Raw genomic sequence first — 19721 nt, forward strand, 5'->3', positions numbered from 1 at the left:
CATTCACCTAATATCTATCGTGGCTTAACAGGTTTCTCTTTAATCTCAATTGTAAACCACTATGCTGTAAGTATGTACATAGTCTGTATAGTTCATATTCATTTAGTATTTTGTAACCAAATAGGTAGGCTTGTCAGGAGACCCTTTTCAGTCATGATCCAAAATTACAGAAACAGAAGGAATCAACATAAATATTTAAGACACATACAATACATAAGAATGAATGCAAATTCAAATTTTTTGAAGGGTCTTGGAACAAACATATGTTTGCCACAGATCTTTATGATCACAGAGTCTTTATGTACAGAGAAATGTTGCAGAGTTAGAGTTAATACTAAAACCAACATCATTTACAGTATATCCATAAAGTCCATTTTGAATTTCAGGCAGCACTTGGGATAATGAGCAGGGGAAGACTGTCATGCTGGGGTAGCATGCTGTTAGAATTCAACATTTCACTGTGACTGCCTTGCTGGAGGTGCTATGCTGATTGATAGCAAATGGTGAGGTTAACCATTTTCCCTTAAGCACTTACACTGTTTCCTTGTGCAAGTGTTCAGAGACGACCGGCCTTTCCGAACTCGGTGAGAGATTCCAGATCCCTTAATTCAGGTGGAAGCCTGTCCCATAATGCCACACACACATCAAATCAGTATTGCTCTCCTTCTCCCCAAATATTCTCTTTTCATTGTACCAGTTTTCATAACTGTTGGTGCCCATTGTAAAGCACAGTATTTTTAACCCTGCATAACCTACCCCAAACTTCACATCGTAATGCCACACCCATCAGAATTTTCTTCTCACCATCTAATGGCACCTCTATGTAATATTCATTTAAATCTTCATATGCTTAAGTAATTTTTTACTAAGACTTCCTAAAACAAACAAACAATATATATATATATATATATATATATATATATATATATATATATATTTGTATACATACCAATAATCTTATTGAATTGTGTGTGCTGTGTACTAACATATATAAAACACTAATTGTTTTAAAATGTCAGAAATTGTTACATGGTATCCAAACTGTTTTACTCAGATTATACTTTTTATGGTTTTGTGCCAGCTTATATTAGTTGCTGGCAAATATTTGTATGCGTTTTATATTTTATACATGGGTTGTGGAGCTATACTCCTTGAGCCTCCACTGAAAATGGGCTACAGCCCAATTGAGCAGCCCTATTAATCAAAACATTCATGTATATATGCATAAATAACTTAATTAAGTTACATTAAAATATTTGCCTAAGATTACAAAAATAAGGTATTTACACAATTTGTAAGGCATCACTTTTGGGTGGCCATGGTGGTGCAGCGGTTAGCGTTGTCACCTCACATCAAGAGGTTCTCCGGTTCGATCCTCGGCTGGGGTGCCTTCTGTGCAGAGTCTGCATGTCCTCCCTGTGGTCGCATGGATCTCCTCTGGGTGCTCCGGTTTACTCCCACATCCCAAAGACATGCTGTAGGTGGATTGGATACGCTAAATTGGCCCTAGGCGTGAGTGCATGCATGTGTGTGCCTTCCATGGAAGTTTGGGCGCTGGGCTGGCAACTCTATACTGTAAAAACTCCACTGTCAATCATGAGCGGACAGGTGATCCGCTGTGTTGACCCCTAACCGGGAAAAGCCAAAAGAAGTAGTAGTAAGGCATCACTTTATTATCTTGGACAAAACTACTGCTGTACTTTGTGTGCCATGTATATTTTATTATGATTAACGTTCCTTATATGGATATTTTTGAGGATATGCACCGTGTCCATTAATATTTCAGGAAAAGATGACTTGTAAAAACACATGTATTCATATGAAAGTTCACTTAATGGCAGTTAATTCTGTCAGCAATGCTTTTTCTATGCAATTCTTGACCCTGCTTTATTTAGTATGGGGTATAAACTAGATACATTTTGCTGTGTATTATCTTTACAGCCATTATTTCACAGATTAATTTTTGGTTTTACTTTTTAGTATTAAGGGTATTGTCATTTATTTTCTGTATGGCTGATATGCCTTAATTTTGCTTGCGAGGCTCAGAATAGTGTTCTTAGTGATCACAACACAGAGCTTTTCATAATGAGTGCTCTACAGAATTGTTGAGTAATGTAGACAGTGGAACCAAACAAACTAACACTGCTATAGTTACTCAGCAGCTAAAAAGAGAGGCATTTAATCTGCCTGTCCTCATAGAGGCAGGACATCTGTGAGTGTCATTGATGCTATAAATTTAGGAATGAGCCTACAGTGAACTGATTTTGAGGAATAAAATTCTTGTCTGGGAAAAAGAGTTATGTTAAGTTGCTCCAAGAGGCAAAGCTTCACTTCACTTTTCCACGTACCATGTAATAGAGCTCGGGCAGGCAGTCTGTCAGCTTGAGAACAGAGTTATTCATTTACTGCTGATCATCTTTGCTCACCACGCATTCATATCCTTCAGTGGTAGGGAATGTAGCAGAAAATAGCCTTTTGTTTAATACTGACCTCTAATAATGAGGCATGCTTGAATGTCCAGTGTCACTGTCCATTGACATGGACTTGATCCGTGTTGGCCTAGGTAATGCATGGAATTCTGCAAAGCGCTGGTGAAAAAATACAGAGCTGGGCAATTACCTTCATTTTTTTTTTTTTTTTTTTTAAATGTTTCTATTTTTCTTGCCAGGTTAGTCCTAGTAGATAGTTTCCATTTATAATGGAGACCCTGAGAGAAAAGCTTCCTGGTATAAAATGAGGACACGGTAGTCAAAGAAGTCTCAAGAATGTAGGAGGTAGTTGTGCGAGTAGCTATAGGAACACAAAGCAGTCACGAACATGTAAGTGAACACTACACAGGTCACTGATTGCAATGCAAATGAGAATCCTTCCAGGATGAGCGACATTCTCTTAGTCCACTGCCAGTGTCTAATATGAGGAATGATGAGAAAGCATAATAAGTAGATTTGGATATGATTAGGATCATAGGAGGTTACTAGACTAATGGCCCTAGGGCCCTTACAAGCCTAGCCAAGAGTTTATCCCCAAAAAGAAACCTTAGTCAGCACCTGTCACCCCTGTCAGTGTGGGACACAGGTGGAACACCTAGTACAAATTTGTGGTTTCCTTTCTAATCATCAAGGTTGCACTTGAAGAGGGTCAGCGAGGTACTCTGACGTGTATGGGAAGTCTATTCCAGAGACTGGGCAGCCTCCGGGAGACAAACCTGTATCTCCATCAGGTTTTGTTGATGCTGCATATTAGATTCAGGCCTTTCAAGTGGATAATGCGCAATGAGTTAGACTTACAGATATGGAGCATCTCTAGTAGGGCAGGGTCTGAGATTGCCTTGTAAGCGAGACACAGATCACCTCTGAGCAATCTGCATGATACCAAGTAGAGTGATAGTGATTTGAGCCTGCCCACATAGGACAGGTGTTGGGAGGCCATGGAATTTCTTTGTGTGGTATTTCTGCGGCCTTTCCAGTTGGTGCAGATGTTTGGAGAGGTACATACCAAATGAGGCATTGTACTCAATTATTGGTCTAATAAGCTAATGAGGGAGGAGTACAGAGAGGTAATAACCTCATTTTTTCTGGATGCAATCCCTTTATGAGATGAACCAAGTAAGGCTTTTCTGGCTACTGGCGCTACATGTTCAAATGTGAGATTATCAACCTGAGTACCTAGTTCTCTCACCACAGGTTGTGTGTTTAGGGGGTTGCCGTTAATGTGGTAATCAGAAGGGGCCATGTTTCTGCCAAATGGTATGATGATACATTTTTTTGCATTTAACTTGAGGCCATGATTTTGGCGCCAATCATTAGTTGCTGTGAGACTCTCTTGCAGGATGTTAACATCATTTAGGGAGTCAGTGACAGCACCCAACTTACAGTCATCTGCAAACTTGTTCAGACACAGGCCTTTTATCTTTGTCTGGACCTCTGAGAAGTAGATTTCAAACAGTAGGGGTCCCAGGATAGATCCCTGGGGAACTCCACTCGTGACAGGTCTGCTATTGGAGGTTGGAGGTGCCTGCCTTGACCTTGAGGGTCCTGTTGGTGAGCCAGTTGGCTACCCACCTGAAGAGATAGTGATTTACACCAACTTATGTTATATTTCCGATGATGCCCGAGTGGAGGATTATGTCAAAGGCCTTGGCTAAGTCAAGGTAAGCTGTATGGACTGACTTTCCCTCATCCAGGGCCTTGGTGACAGTCTCAAAAAAGTCAACCAGGTTCAACATGCAAGATCTGCCCTTGACCTAGCTGAACTGAGTGGGGTCAAGTGCTTGGAGATTGCCTATGTCCTTGTTTTTGAGATCCCTAATAATATCTTCCATGGTTTTACAGATCAGACTTCTCAAGCTAATGGGGTGATAGTTTCCAGGGTCATTAGTGGCACCACCTTTGTGCAATGGCAGTTCTCCACTCTGCTGGAATGAAGCCTGTACTTAGGTGTTGATGAATAGGGTACTCAATGGTGAAGCCAGTTGTTACTGGAGATGGTGCAGAATACAGCCTGGGATACTATCATGTCCCATGGAAGCTGTGTTCTTTGTCTTGGATAGGGCCTTTAACACTTGCTCTACAGAGATGTGAGGTGCAGAACAAGTATCGGGAATGACAAAAGGGTCTTTGGGGGGGACGGGGGGTGAAGTTTGTGTTGAATCTATCAGCTAGCATGTTGGCTAAGTCAACAGGATCAGTGTAAGTGATACTGTTAAGTGCTAATTCAGAACAAACCTGGGTTTTGCCATGGAGGTTCCTGACATAACTGAAGAAGGCTTTGTGGTTTCCCTTTGTTTCAGAGGCTAGTTTCAATTCATAATTGGCTTTGGAGGTTTTCACTAGTGATCGAATTTGCTTGTTGAGGCTAAGGAGGGAGTTTTCCCCATTTGGAATTTGTTCCTTTTTACCCCTGAACAACAGTTTCTTCCTTTTGTTGTAAAGCCTGTTGATAAAGGATGCCCACCAAACAGGTTTGTGTTTCCTTGAGGAGCAGGTTTTAGTTCTGTTGGGTGTGGCTGAGTCCTTGCAGTTGTACAGGTGCTTGTATACTGCATTGGAGTACTGTTCAGCATAGTTGTCTGCATCCTCTTAGGGGGCGGTGGTGTAAAGCTACAGATAGCCTCCCTTAGGAGGTTGTAGTCAGCTTTTGAGAAGTATTTTAGCTTGAGTACGACTGGGGGAGTTGGGTGGGATAAAAACTTTGAACTAGACAGTCTGATGATCTGATCTCACCAGGAAAGAACATACTATGGGAGTGGTGCAGCGGTCGCCCATGTTGGTGAGAACCAAGTCCAGATTGTTATTGTTATCTCCTCTTGTGGGAGATGAAATGAGCTGGTCTAGTGCATTAGAACTTATGAAGTCAAGGAATCGTTGAGTGAGTGCATTAGTGCAGGAATAGTTCACCCAGTCTATGTTAGGGTAGTTGAGGTTACCAAGGATCAGGGTGTTAGGTGGTACCTTGATGTAGTCAAGTAGATCAGTATGGATTTCTGAACCTGTGAACTCTGGCTTATACAGGAAGTGTTGCCGTGTTAGAAGGCTAGACCCTGCCCAAAACAACTAACATTGTCAGTGGCACAAAAGGTAGAACATTTGCCTTTGATGCAGGAGGCTGTGGATTCTAGTCCTACACCAGGTACATAGATTGCTGACACTGCACTGCAGCATTGGGGGGGGGGGGGTGCTGCAGTCCTGAGCATACCATGGTTTTGGTGAGATGTTAAACCAAGGACCTCTTTGGTGGTAACTGTGGTGGATGTAAACTATTCCATACCTATTGAAAATAGTAGGGAAGTTTTGCCGATGCCCTGTCCACATTTCCCCGTAGGAATATAAATACCACCCCAGGTCTCCTCTGAAAAGAGGCTACTACTTTATTAGAACTAACCTAATAGACCAAAGATAAATAAATAGACACAGTCCTGGAATTTGTATCATAGGGTAAAAAAAATGATCAGACAGAAAATTAGAAAGCCATTCAGTTAGCAAAATATAGCAAGCAGTCATGAAATGTGAGTTTTCTGTCAGATTATATGCTTGGTTACAAGTGAGCAAGTTTTAGGTAAAATTGTATGAATGTAAAGCAAACAAAGTGTCATTTCTAAACACAGTGTTTTGAAATATTTCTCATAGAAGCATTCTGAAACTGAACACTTCCACTTTTTGCAGAGGTCAAGCCTGTCTGCACACCCCCAAAGGTTACACACACCTTTGTAGAAGCAGGAAGCCCAGATTATCCAGTAAACCAATGACTGCTGTTGCTGGGAGTTTGTGTGACGTCATAGTTATGCTGACATGTGCTGCACCTCCTTTTCATTTCAGTCAGATGACATCCACTGGACTGCCAGTCTGAAACAGCAACATTTGTAAATCTGCATTGTGGTGGTGTCGTTTCAGTTAAGAATTTCACATACTCTTACAAATTCCAGAGTAACTATGTACGTGACTAAAGTAATAAATGCTTTGTAGTATGGTGTAGGTGAACGAAAAATGATGCATTTTGAAATAAAACTGAACAATATTCCTGCTGTTTTCTGTTACTGCACCAAATATCCCTTATTTTCATTCTTAATCAGTTGTTCTTACTGGAAACATTATACTCATGTAAAGTGCATGCTTTCCAGATGAATTTCAAAGGAGAGATTTTGATAGTCTTTGATGAAAAATGTCCCTGAGGAAACAAAAATTTGTTATTCCATGGTTGTGTGGACTCTGCATTTTAAAAAACATGATAGGCTCTGTGTTATAATTACCCCCCCCCCCCCCCCCAAATGACAACATAACTTAAGTTCATGTTAGGCATCCCTGCAACTGTATTTGCAGGCTGTTTTCTCTGTTAATTCTGTTTGTGAGGAGAACTGGCACTTCCCTCAGATCCCCTCTTCTTTTAGAACCAAGTGATAATTAGGTAGGGGGCATTAGCCCTCCTTTTCAAATTGTATAAATAGAAACTGCAGTGTGCAGGTATGGTTGATTTGTGATATGCATTCCAAACATAGACAGGTCATTCTAAAATTCATATAATTGGCATCATGATTCTGTTCTCAAAATCATTTAGGCAGGGGAGTAGGTGTTGCAAAATTATGCCATGGGTTCTTTACCCTAATAGTTACCATTCTGTGCTGCACTCATTTTGACTTTGACGTTTTTTGCAATAATTAAAGTCTGAGTAGTACTTATTTGAGTGATTTGCTTGTTTCTAAATGTGTGTTTATTTTAAATTGTTCCTCAGAAAATGTGGCTGTTCATTTGTCAAGTGTACCATCCACTCAGCAATCCAGATCGAGTGACTTCTCAGAGTTCCTGAAGTCATTAAGGAAACCATCATCGCAATTAATTCAAAACCGCTGCCTCTCCTTCATCGAGTCTCTGCAGGGAAGAAGGGTGAGGTACCAAATAACATGTAATACCCAAGAATTTCTCCCATCAAATCCCCCCATTTCCACATTGGACTGTATGCTGAATTTAATTATGCGGTTATCAAGTTTTGTTATTATAACTGTATGAGTCTTAAAGGAGCAGAGTGAATCTAGTTGTGGCAAATGCACTGAGCTATGATGCAACAGGCTTGTTTTTAAAGACAACGGTTGTATGATAATTGCTTAACTTTAACAATAAGAAGTAGGAATTCAAATGTGTGCGCTTTACTAGATGATCTGTTCCTTTTGTCCCTCCTTTCTGGTTATGGAGGGTTGCATTTAACTGCATTTGGGCAATATTGATATCCATTTCAGCCAGACTCCAGCCTTGTAAATATACTCAGTCAAAAGGTCCAGACATTAACTCTTGCAGAAGGCAGTTTCACCAAAGTGCTTAGATATTTTCGTCCCTCCTGATACCAAAAAATGAAAAGGCATAGCTTTAAACCTTCAAATGAGGGGAACATAACCATATGTGGCTTACTGTAGTACTGTGTTCTTCCTTAGTTTTTGGCTTGGTTGGCCATGGCTTACACTTTCAGTCTACTGGGCTGGTGTAGGAAAGTTCAACGTCCTGTTTGACAGTAAGTAGTACCAGCACATTGGGCTAGTACACACTCATGACATGCGTGGCTGGTGCATGATTTTAGAGCAATGCACCCTACTACTACAGATGGTACACAAGATCACAAAGCAAGGCAACACATTTTTAAGGGCTGACTTACATGCCCCCAGAGCAAGGAACTGACACACACAGCTGCTTCACATAACACACACACACACACACACACACGGCTGCTGCACACCCTCCTGGAGTAAGGCATTGACTCGCACCCATACCTACATGGCTGCCTCACTTTATCCTGGAGTAAGGCACCGAAACGCACATGACTGCTGCACATCATCCAGGTACTGAACCAGCACAGCAGAGAATGTATGCTTGATCTAGATTAAGGAATTGAGCACAAACACATAGGACTCCTTACATGTGATCACAGAGGAAGGCACTGAACTTACACAGGGCTTGGTACACCTTTTTCCTTTGCAAGGTACTAAGCACACACGGGGCTGATTTACGTATCCCCCTTTTTAATTTCTCCAAATCTTTTGGGTATCTAATATCATGACAGGAATGGACCACATTCCTAAGTCTAAGTATGATTAAAGTTCATGAAGTTAGTATTGTTTCAATCTTTGATGTCAACCAGAAGTGCTCTTCGCAGCACCTGCAATGTGCCCAGTAATGACTCCTTTTGCAATCTGTACAGGGTTGCATGTATTGGCAACATATCTAAATATGATTGTAGATTCTTTTTTATAAAACACATTGCTTCTACTACTATTGGAACTGTCTGGGTATCTTTCTTTCACATTGTTCTCATTTCTACCTATAGATCCTGATATTTTATGACTTTGTTTCTCTCTGTACACAAGACACTGTAGTCACTGGGTGTGGTGATTTTAGTCATCAATGCTACTTTTGTTGTCTTTTTATGGACTCCTATATCCAGTTTTCTAGCATCTGTCTTTTAAAGTGTTGGTAATGGGTGATCCTATGTAATGTAAACTTCATCATTTTCTATGATGCTTTGTGGCTGATGTTTCCAGTGTTTTTCAGCCACTTCAGTACCATAATGTATGTACAATCCCCAGTGCAACAGTCTTACCACATTATTATGCCTTTCAGTATACAGTTCTTTTGCCATTAGTATGTCAAAACCTGCAATGAGGTTTGCGACAGTTTCCAATTCAGTTTTACAAAACCAACATTTGTCTGTTTCTCCCACATGTTCAACGGACTTTGTAAACCAGCATGTACGTAGCCCACTATCTTGGGCCGCCAATATTAACCTTTCATCTCTTACTTTGAATTTGCCTCTCCTTAACCATACCTGCTTTTTTTCCTGATCAACATGAGGTTCTTCAAGAAGTTTTCTATACTTGCAACTATATTTATGCATTTTCCACATTTCTTGCCTTCTCATTTGGTCCTTCACTTTATATTATTTCGTTTTTTGGCACATTCAGTTGCTGCTGGATTTTTATCTACTTGTGGTTTGACTTCCATTTCTGCTTGACACTGATATGCTTCTGCTAGATTAAGCATAGAAGTCCTCTTAAATTTATTCTCATGTTTCAAAACTTTCACTACGTTTGGGTCTTGTGAGGTTAGCAGATGTGTGGAATCCCACGATTGCAGATCTGTACATGTAATGAATTTCAAGGAGGACCATCCCTCTTTCAGAACGGAGAATATATAATCTTGGTATGCACTGATTTTTTATAAATCATTTGGTGGGCATGAAGCATCCTTATTGTTTTCCTGTCTAATCTGTCCAACACATTTTGGGGCCAGTCAATCACTCCAAAACTGTAAGTTAGGACAGGAAGAGCAAATTGGGTTATAGCTTGGATTTTGTTCCTAGATGTCAACACTGTTTTCAGGATTAATTTAAGTCTTCTAAAGTATCCCTTACATTTTTTATTGTTGATCCTTTATCAATTCCCAAATATTTATAAACTCCATGTTGCTCAAGTTATTTTATATCACATTCTTCTCCCAAACTGATGTTTTCCTGATGCTGCAGTTATCCTGATTTAAAGGTTGCCTTTGCACATTTATCAAGACCAAATGACATCTGGTAAGCTATACAGTTTTAAATCATCAACAAAGAGAAGATGAGAAGTCTTTACACTTTGTTGTTTTCTAGGAACCAAATTATAGCCATGGCCTAAGCTGTTAAGTAAACAGCTTAATGGGTTAAGGACAAGGCAGAATAGCAGCTGTGACAGAGAGTCACCTTGGAATATCCCCCTTTGAATTTTTATCCCTGGGATAATAATTTGTCCTTTATCATGGCTTAATTGCAATGTGGTCTGCCACTGTTTCATGGTCACTGTAATGTAGTCAATCAGTGTAGGGTGTATCTTATACATTTTTAAGCACTCTTTTGCCAGTGAATGTGGGATACTATTAAATGCTTTTTTGTAGTCAGTCCATGCCATACTTAGATTCTTCCCCTTTTTACAGTTCTCCACTATGACTTTATTTAATAACAAATGATCCTTTGTTCCATATAACCTTCTTTTATTGCCCTTTTTTCGACTGCCATAATTGAGTTTTCTTCTAAATGACTATAAACTCTATCGGCATCAGTTCCTATGTATAGTTTATATGTTGTCGGAAGGCAAGTAATTAGTCTGTAATTTTTAGGTTAGCTTGCTGGTTCATTCTTAAGTAGGAGTATTGTTTTACCTTTTGTTAGCCAGGTTGGTGTCTGTCCGGGGTACGCATATAAATAGATGTTCTTCGTGTTTCACTGTTTCAGTCATTACATTTGGGTAATCTGCTGGCAGGTTGCCCTCAGTCGGCCTGAATAACAAAGTCTTGGGTCCTGTGTCGGTTGCCGTCTCCTCTTCCATGACATCAGGTCGTCAGGGGTGTAAAACATGCAGCCGATGCCATTTTATTCGGTCTTTCTTGCCACGCGGTGCCCGAAGCAGAAGCAGTTCGCAAGTACCGGTCAGCCGACACCTGAAATTATCGCATTCGAGTTTCAGAACCGAAGTCTTCAACTAAAGCTAAGTACCCAGTTGGGAAAAATTTTTCTTGTTCCTTACCAATGTCAGTAAAAGTTAATAATTGCATTACTTGTGGGAAGCAAATACCTCATAAGGATTTTCATTTGTACTGTATTCCTTGCCTAGGGCCAGATCATAATGTGCCTTGCTGTCGGATTTGTGCTAGATTTAACCAACGCACTATTAAGCTTTGGTATATTTTTGCTTCTAAATATTTTGGATCCAGATTTAATGACCCTGAAATGTCGCCGGTTAGCAATCCGACTACCAGAGTTCAGAAAAAACGCAAAGGAAAAGATAGAGACCGAGACCGTCGAGGTCCAAAACCAACGACAAAACTTCTCCTAAGCCAGTCGCCGGTTCACTGGTACTCAGTGAGGCACTTTCGCAGCCCCTGATACTCGCTACTTTTGAGTCGCAGGCCTCTACCGAGACCCATGCAGGGTCCGGTATGCCGCGAGATTCTCAGAGTATTGAACCCACGGATGTCTCTCCCTTGGATGGGTCTGGAGTAGCTGAGCAGGCACCGGCTTCTGAGGGTGTTTTCAGGCCTCAACATTTTTATATAAAACCAATGCCAGCTTCAAAAACAAGATCAAAAACATCTTCTATGTCTAAAAAACCGATGCATGAGCCACGTGCTCAGGGCCCTATGCCTAAAAAACAGATGATCAAAATGGCTAAGGACGTTATTACCTTGATCAGGGCCCCCCCCCCTGCTAAGAGGCCTAGGCAAGGCACTGATTATGAGTCTTCAGATCAGGTTTCCATTTCTTCTGACTCCTCTTCTGATCAGGAATTTTCTATTCCACCCTATGAGGATTCTGATGCAGAAGAATCCATACCATCTGCATCTCCTCCTGAGGATTATTCTTTTGGAGAAACCTTGCATATACCTTAAGGGAACATTTTCACTGGGAGAGTCAGGATTTCTCTAAATCAAAAAAGAGGCTTAGGGATTTCCTCCTTCTTCCTCAGCATAGGCCTTTGGCAATACCTCCTGTTTTGGACATTGTTGATGTGTTTTCGGAATCAAGCATGGCTCCTGATTCCCTACCTCCGCCTCCTAGTAAGCCAGACAGATATTACAGGGTTCCTGACTCCCACAAATTTTTATTCAAAAATCCTGCTGCTGATCCTGAGACTATCTCACAGGGTCCCAGAGATGTAAAGGCCTCTACAGCCAAAAATCCTACCCCCTCTGATAGAGATTCCAGGGCGCTGGATAGATGGGGAAAAAAGGTTTATAAGTCTGCAACCTTGGCAATTAGGGCCTTAAACTGCCAGTTTCATATGCTTAAATATCAACAGCATGTTATGGGCTTATTGAAACAGAAAATTATGTTGATTTCTGATTGTGTGGAAAATAAAGAATTACAGGAATTATTGCATTCAGCATAACAGGTTGGAAAGCATACTTTGCAATGTGATTTTGATTCCTTGGAGGCCTCTTGCAGGGCCACAGTTACTGGATCTGTAATTAGAAGGCATGCCTGGCTCAAGGAGCAAAATCTGCCTGATCATGTTAAAGCTAAATTGTTGGATGCCCCCTTGCAGTGTGATATTATGTTTGGTAGTAAGGCAGAAGAGGTTTTTAAAGAAAATGGAAGACAAAGCTAAATCTATGCAAACTGTTAAAACATATCTTACAAGTGCAGCCACCCAGGTTCAGTAGACACTGGCCTACTAAAAATTGGTCCTTTCCTGTGTCCAGCAGAGCCTCTCAAGGCAAATCCAGGTGATCAAAAGGCTCTAGATTCCAATCACAGGGTTCTTACAGGTCAAAGAAATGGGGTGCCTCCACCTCCAAATCTGGAGGAAGCAAAGCGCAACCATACAGAAAGCATTCTCGGTGACTTCCCCCTACGTTCACCAAGCACTTATCTTTTGGAAGCCCTCTTGGGGGGAAAATTAGCACTTCATGCTCATAATTGGCAGTTAATTACCCAGGACAAGTGGATATTAAACATAGCATCCCAGGGGTACATATTTCATTTCCATACTTTGCCAATTCCAAACGGTTGGCCAAATCTGCCACAGAATCAATGGGCAGAGGCTCAGAAACAAGTTATGTCCCTCATGGATATGGGGGCTATTCAGCCAGTACCAGAAAAGGAAAAAGGACAAGGTTTTTATTCAAGACTTTTCCTGGTACCCAGAAAAGACCATGCCTGGCATCCAATACTGGATCGATTTTAAACACGTTTCTGAACATTCCAAATTTCAAAATGCTGAACTTACAACAGCTACTGCCTATGCTGGGCAGAAATGCTTGGCTAGTGACTCTAGACTTAAGAGGCATACCTGCATATCCCAATAAGGAAATCATGCAGAAGATATCTCCACTTCAAAGCAGTTTTTTTTGCATTACCAATTCTCTGCACTGCCCTTTGGCTTATCTACTGCGCCCAGGGTCTTTACAAAGTGCCTGGCACCAGTAATTGCATTCTGCAGACAAAGAAGCATACAAATTTATCCTTATCTAGATGACTGTCTGTCTCATTCAAGCAGAGGACAAGGACATTCTTCTTCAACACCTGGCATTTGTAAAAAGGCTTCTAACATGCCTAGGATACACAAACGAAAAGAAATCACAACTGGTACCCTCTCAGATAATTATATTCCTGGGTGCAAGCTTGAATACAACTGCCCAGATGGCTAACCTTACGCCAGACAAACAAAGGCAGCTGAAAACATACTTCATACAAATGGTAACAAAAACCCAGTTATCTGCAAGACAAATTCTGCAGGCTTGGGTTCATGGCATCCTGCATTCTACTGATTCCATATGCGAGACTGCATATGAGGAAACTTCAATGCTACCTAAAAAGTTTATGGAGTCAACATTGTCACAGTCTGGAAACAATGATTCCTCTCATACCCTGCCTACAACAGGAATTTCACTGGTGGGCAGAGACATGTCACCAAAACAAGGAACTGTCATTCACTGTACCCCCTGCCACCCAAACCCTAACTACAGACGCATCAGACTATGCTTGGGGGGCCCACCTGTTGGGGAGATGCATTCAGGGCAAATGGAGCCCAAAACAAATGCATCTGCATATCAACCAGAAGGAGATGCTAGCTGTTCAGAATGCTCTGACAGCCTTCAAGGACTTGCTTCATCCAGGACAACTACTGATAAAGACGGACAGCACCACAGTTATGTGGTATATAAACAAGCGGGGGGTACACATTCCTACCCCCTTTGCAGACTAGCCGTGGAATTGTGGAATACAGCTTTGACTTACCAAATACATCTGCAAGCTCAATTCCTGCCAGGAAAACAAAATACTCTGGCAGACGACCTAAGCAGAAACCTTATGGACCCGCACGAGTGGAAACTGGATCCACAAATCTTCAGCATGTTAACACAGAAATGGGGGAGACCAGACATAGATCTATTTGCCCCTCCCTAAAATTATCAACTGGACAAATTCTGCACAAGGACTTATCACAGACAAGCATGGAAAGTGGATGCCCTATCCTTCAGTTGGAAAAGCCTATCAGTCTATGCATCCCCCCCGCCTCTTCTCTCCACTATTTCTGCGTGGATAAGTCACTGCATTAATTTCTGCTACTTGCACCATGGTAAACCTGTGCCCAAGGGGATCAGGTCACATTCCACCAGGGCTGCCTCTACCTCAGCAGCTTTTCTCAGAGGAGTTCCAACCAAAGACATTATAGAAGCTGCTAGTTGGAGCTCTGTTCATACCTTCACAAAGCATTATCATTTGCTTCTCTTCTCCAAATCCAGGGCAGGCTTCGCCACTGCAGTTCTGCGGGGTTTTATAGCCACTCCTAATGCTATTTAGCGCCATCCTCCCATCCATAGCTTTGGGATTCTACCCAAATGTAATGACTGCAACAGTGAAACACGAAGAATATAGTACAGTTGTGTACACTTACCATAAAATTTAGATGTTCGAGTGTATTCACTGTTGCAGTCCGGGTTACCCACCCGCCATTCCCCTTTTCTATAACTTCTCTTTCCTTCACTATATTCTAAAGCCTTTGTGGTGTATTTGCTTTTAGATGAAGGTAAAGTTTATGTTGCTAAAAGTGCATTTCTATAAACGTTTGTTTATTGATATATATATATATATATATATATATATATATATATATATATATAATTTATTTATTTATTTATTTGCTCCCCATTTGGGGGGGCACCTGACATCTGGGGCAAGAAAACTGAATAAAATGGCGTCTGCTGCATGTTTTATACCCCTGACGTCATGGAAGAGGAGACAGCAACCGACACAGGACCCAAGACTTTGTTATTCAGGCCGTCTTAGGGCAACCTGCCAGCAGATTACCCAAATGTAATGACTGCAACAGTGAATACACTCAACATCTACATTTATGGTAAGTGTACACAACTGTACTTTCTTACACATGGCTAAATCTTCATGCAAAGATGTTAAGTGAGGCATCTCATGCACCCACAGACATTATTTCAGACAAAAGGCAAAATACGGAGCTGTAGATATGATCTCTGTTCAAGGCAGTTAACTCACAAAGGGCTGGTGCAGAGGATCCCAGCGCAAAGAATTGAACTTGCATACTGCTTGTACGCATGATCTACAGCAAGGTACTAAACAGGCCTGATGTGCATGCTCCTGGACCACGACACTGAAATCACAAAGAGCTGGTGCACATTCTGGAGTAAGGCAGTGACTTCATAAAGGGCTGATGCACCTGATCCTAGACTAAGACAATGAACAAGACTGGTGTGCATAATCCTGGACTAAGTTACCAAACATCATCAACCTTCTTTTTCCCATTTTCCACATGGGGTTGGGGTGTCAACTGTCACCATCTCTTTCTCTCTCTTCATTGCCACTCTCCTACCTTCTTTGACACCAATGCCTGACTTGCATGTCTTCTCTCACACAATCCAGCCACCTCTTTGCTGGATACCCATGTTTCCTCTTGCCTTCTTCCTGTTTGTCCCAAATCTTCTTCACCAGATTGACTTCTGCTTTTGTGCACGTGCCCAAACTGCCTCAATCTGTTCTCTTTGATTTTTTTTGCAATGGGAGCTACTTTGACTTCTGCTCTTATTTCCTCATTTCTACTTCTGTCCCACATTGTGTGTTATAGCACCTGTCTCAGGTACTTCATCTCCATCACCTCTGGCTTCCTCAATTGCTCGGCCTTTACTGCCTAGATTTCTGTACCATTCAGTAGTACTGATGGCACCACTGTTTTTCGACACCTTACTTTTCAGCTTCTTTGGTATTCTTCTGTCATGCACTACCCCTGGCACTCTGTGCCAATTGGCTGCGGCCCCTCTGATTCTAGCTTTGATCTCATAATTCAGACTTCCCAGATAATTGAAGCTATTAACCTGTTCTTCTGTTTCCCTTCTATCTCACTTTTCAGTTTCTTTGATTCCTTCATTTGCTGCCATTACAACTGTCTTATCTGTACCCAGTTTCATCCCATTTACCTGCAATTTTGCATTCCATTCCCCTGTCCTTTGCTGAAGTTCTTGCTCAGAGTCTGCCTGTAATGTCACATCGTAGGCACACAGCAACGTTGTTGCTCTGTCCCCTAGTACTTAATATAATGCACCACCAGTATGAATAGCAGTGGCTTCAGGGATGAACCCTGATGCACACCCACTCCCACTAGGAACCCCTGTATAAGACTGAACACTGTTCGTACTTGAGTAGTTGGGTTCTTATACTTAGCTTGTACTAGTAATGATCTTCTGGGACTTAGAACCACTATAGGACTGCCCAAATCAGCTTTCTTGGGACATTATCATATGCTTTCTCCAAGTCTAGGAATGCCCAGTTGGACTTTCCTCGTTTCTAGCTTCTTCTCAAGTATCTATCTCACTGCAAACATCGAGTCATTTGTGCTGCATTTTAATACAAATACAAATTCCTCATCTCCCATCTTACTTTCTACTACTGTCTGTATTCGTTTATCAATCACCCTCTCCAGAACTTTCATGCAGTGTGATAGGAGTTTGATACGTCTGTACTGCTCACAGTTGTGAATGTCCCCTTTGTTGTTAAACACTGGCACTAGTATGCTTATCCTCCAGTCATCTGGGATATGTCTTTCTCACTGTACTGCTGTGAGTACCCTCAGGAGCCATTTCTCCTATATCTCATCCAAAATCATGATCATATCTGCTGTGACCTCATCTGAGGCTGCTGTTTTTTTTATTGCTGTTCTTATTTCCTCTAGGGTGGGCTCCCCCTCTTCCCTCATTGTAGGCTATGTCTGGGACAGTACAGCTTCCGGGGGGGGTTCTTCATTCAAAAGCTGCTGTAAGTACTCCTTCATCTGTCTTTGATGTCCTGTGGTGTGGTGAGCAGGGTGTTGCTGGCTTTCCTAATGAAGGGTGTCTGACTCTTCTTTGTCTTTCTGTCTTTGCCTTGCAACCATATCTCTCAACTGTACAGATTTTCTCAGAATGTCCTGATTTTTGCCTCATATTTTTGGACCATTTTTCATAAAATTATGGTTTTCTAGCACATCATTGGTATATCATTGAAGATTTAAGTCAGAAAGTAATGACAGACATTTGAGTTTCATACCTCATACCCTTCAGAAAATTCATGCTAATGCAAAACCTGTTGTTCTATCTACTTTCTAAGTTTGTTAGAGCAATATTTAAAAATCATCCCTATTTTTGGGCATTTGTCCCCCATTATTTATGGCTTTGTCCAGATTTCTTGCTTTAAGGAATTGAAAGGTATGCTTGCAACTTGATAGAATTTTTGTGTCGTCTACTGAGTCACATTCCAGGAGCTGTTAGAGTGCCTCTGATGCCGTGTCCCTTGCTTTTTCAACTCCTCTCTTAGCCTCTTTGTTAGCTGATCACTATTCCTTCCTAGCCTGGTCCATCTTTTCTATCTCACAATTTTTTCCTGCACTGCTGCTTTCTTTTGATGATATCCTGGAGTTCTCCATTCTACCATCAGCTTTCGTTATGTACCTTATTTCCATACCTGGCTCAGCCACATATTTGTTCTGTGGCCCTTACACATGCCGTTTTGAGGTGCAGCCATTCTTCTTCAACTCAACCTATTTCCTGCTCTTCATGAAGTGCTAGAGCCATGAATAATTCCGTGAACTGTTGTGCTTCCTCTTCAGTCAACTTCTAGGTGTTCAGCCTGGTCTCTGTTAAACCTTACAGCCTTCTCTGACCACTGCTTGCAGCTGATTGTGGCAACCAGTGATTTATGCTGTGAGCATAACTGGGGATGACTTTGTAATTGCTGATTCTACCCCAGTGTCCTTTTCTTACCGGGAGGAAGTCTACCTGAGTTGCATGTTGGCCACTTTTTTATGGATCTTGTGACTATCTCTTCTGAACCATTTGTTGGGGATCATCAAGTCATTTACCAGACAGAAGTCTAGAATGGCCTCTCCTGTATTCCTGTTGCCCAACCCATGTGGACCCATGCAGTCTTCTTATCCTGTTCTGTGTATTCATTATGTGCATTCAGGTCACCCATTATCAACACCAGTTCCTCTTGTCTTGTTTTGTCTAGTAGGTCCAGCAACTACGGTCAGAAAGCACTCTTTTCTTTACTATCACAACCCTGCTGTGAGGCATAGGCTGAGATTATGAATACTGCCCTATCATTACACTGGAGTCTGATTGCCATGAGTCTGTTAACTGATTTTGATGACATCCCCTGCAGTCTCCTGAAGTTTCTTCCTCACCACAATTCCCACACCATTTTCTAACCTGTCCTCCTCCTGACTAGTATGCTCCGGATCCCAAGCTAAGTGACTTTGCTGCACTGCCCTTACTTTTGTGTCCTAGATACTAAGATGTCCAGCCTCCTCCTTACCATTATGTCATCTTCTACCAAGTCCCATCATATCAGTGAACCTACATTGAATTGTGGCAATTTTTAATTCATGTTTGGCAGGTTGATTGGTTTTACTTCCAGCTTTCAATCAACAGAGCTATCCCAGGTAACCCAAGCTGGGCAACTGGACACTGGCTAGCCAATAGCGTATTGACCCAGGGCTCCTGGACTTTATGGTGGCCACACACTGGCCAGTAGGGACACATACACCTCTTCCATTAGCATAGGTCCTTGGCATAGTTCAGAGTAGGCCAGGACTTCAACCTACTTATCACTGGCAAATACCCATGCCTATTTAGCAACATTAGTCAACATGACTGAGTCACCTAGATCTATATTTTTACCAACAGCACACAGTCTGTGATGTGTGCTCTGTCATGAGGGTATCGCACACCACAGTAGATGCTCGAAACAGTTGGCCTATACAACTCTTCCCACTATGGGGTGCCATCTAGAGTCTGTACTGCTGCCCTCAGTTCCATTCTTTGGTGAGTTTGGGATGGAAACGCTCAGCATGTTTTTTAGAGGTGAGAAACTCCACAGACATGGAGAGAGAAAATGCAAACTCCAGACAGGCAATGGCTGGAGGTCAGGACTGAACCTTGTACCTTGTGCATGGGAGGTGAAGACCATGACCATTATGCCAACTGGTCTCTTTGCAATCAGGGGTGGTACACATGCTCCTAGATTAAAGTACTGAATTCGCCCAAAGCTGTTACATGTCACCCTGGAGTTAAGGCACTGAGCTTACACAGGGCTTTTACCCATCATCCTGGGCTAAGGGTCTGAACTCACGCATTGCTGGTAGAAGTGAACATGGAGTAAAACACTGAGCTTACACATGGCTGGTATACGTAATCCTGAAGAATGGCACTGAT

At 41.8% G+C, this 19721-nt stretch overlaps 1 protein-coding gene across 1 annotated transcript in view; it reads left to right on the plus strand.

The window, feature by feature from the left end:
- Window positions 1-19721, plus strand: part of LOC122799287 (rab5 GDP/GTP exchange factor-like) — a 627463-nt gene that overhangs the window by 328598 nt on the left and 279144 nt on the right. The window contains exon 4 of the mRNA XM_044068245.1: window positions 7225-7376. Coding sequence (XP_043924180.1) covers window positions 7225-7376 — 152 coding nt within the window. The remainder of the gene's footprint in view (window positions 1-7224; window positions 7377-19721) is intronic.

This window comes from Protopterus annectens, chromosome 4.part0, assembly GCF_019279795.1.
Source record: "Protopterus annectens isolate FY-2018-M chromosome 4.part0, PAN1.0, whole genome shotgun sequence".
In the NCBI taxonomy this organism is placed as follows: Eukaryota; Metazoa; Chordata; order Ceratodontiformes; family Protopteridae; genus Protopterus; species Protopterus annectens.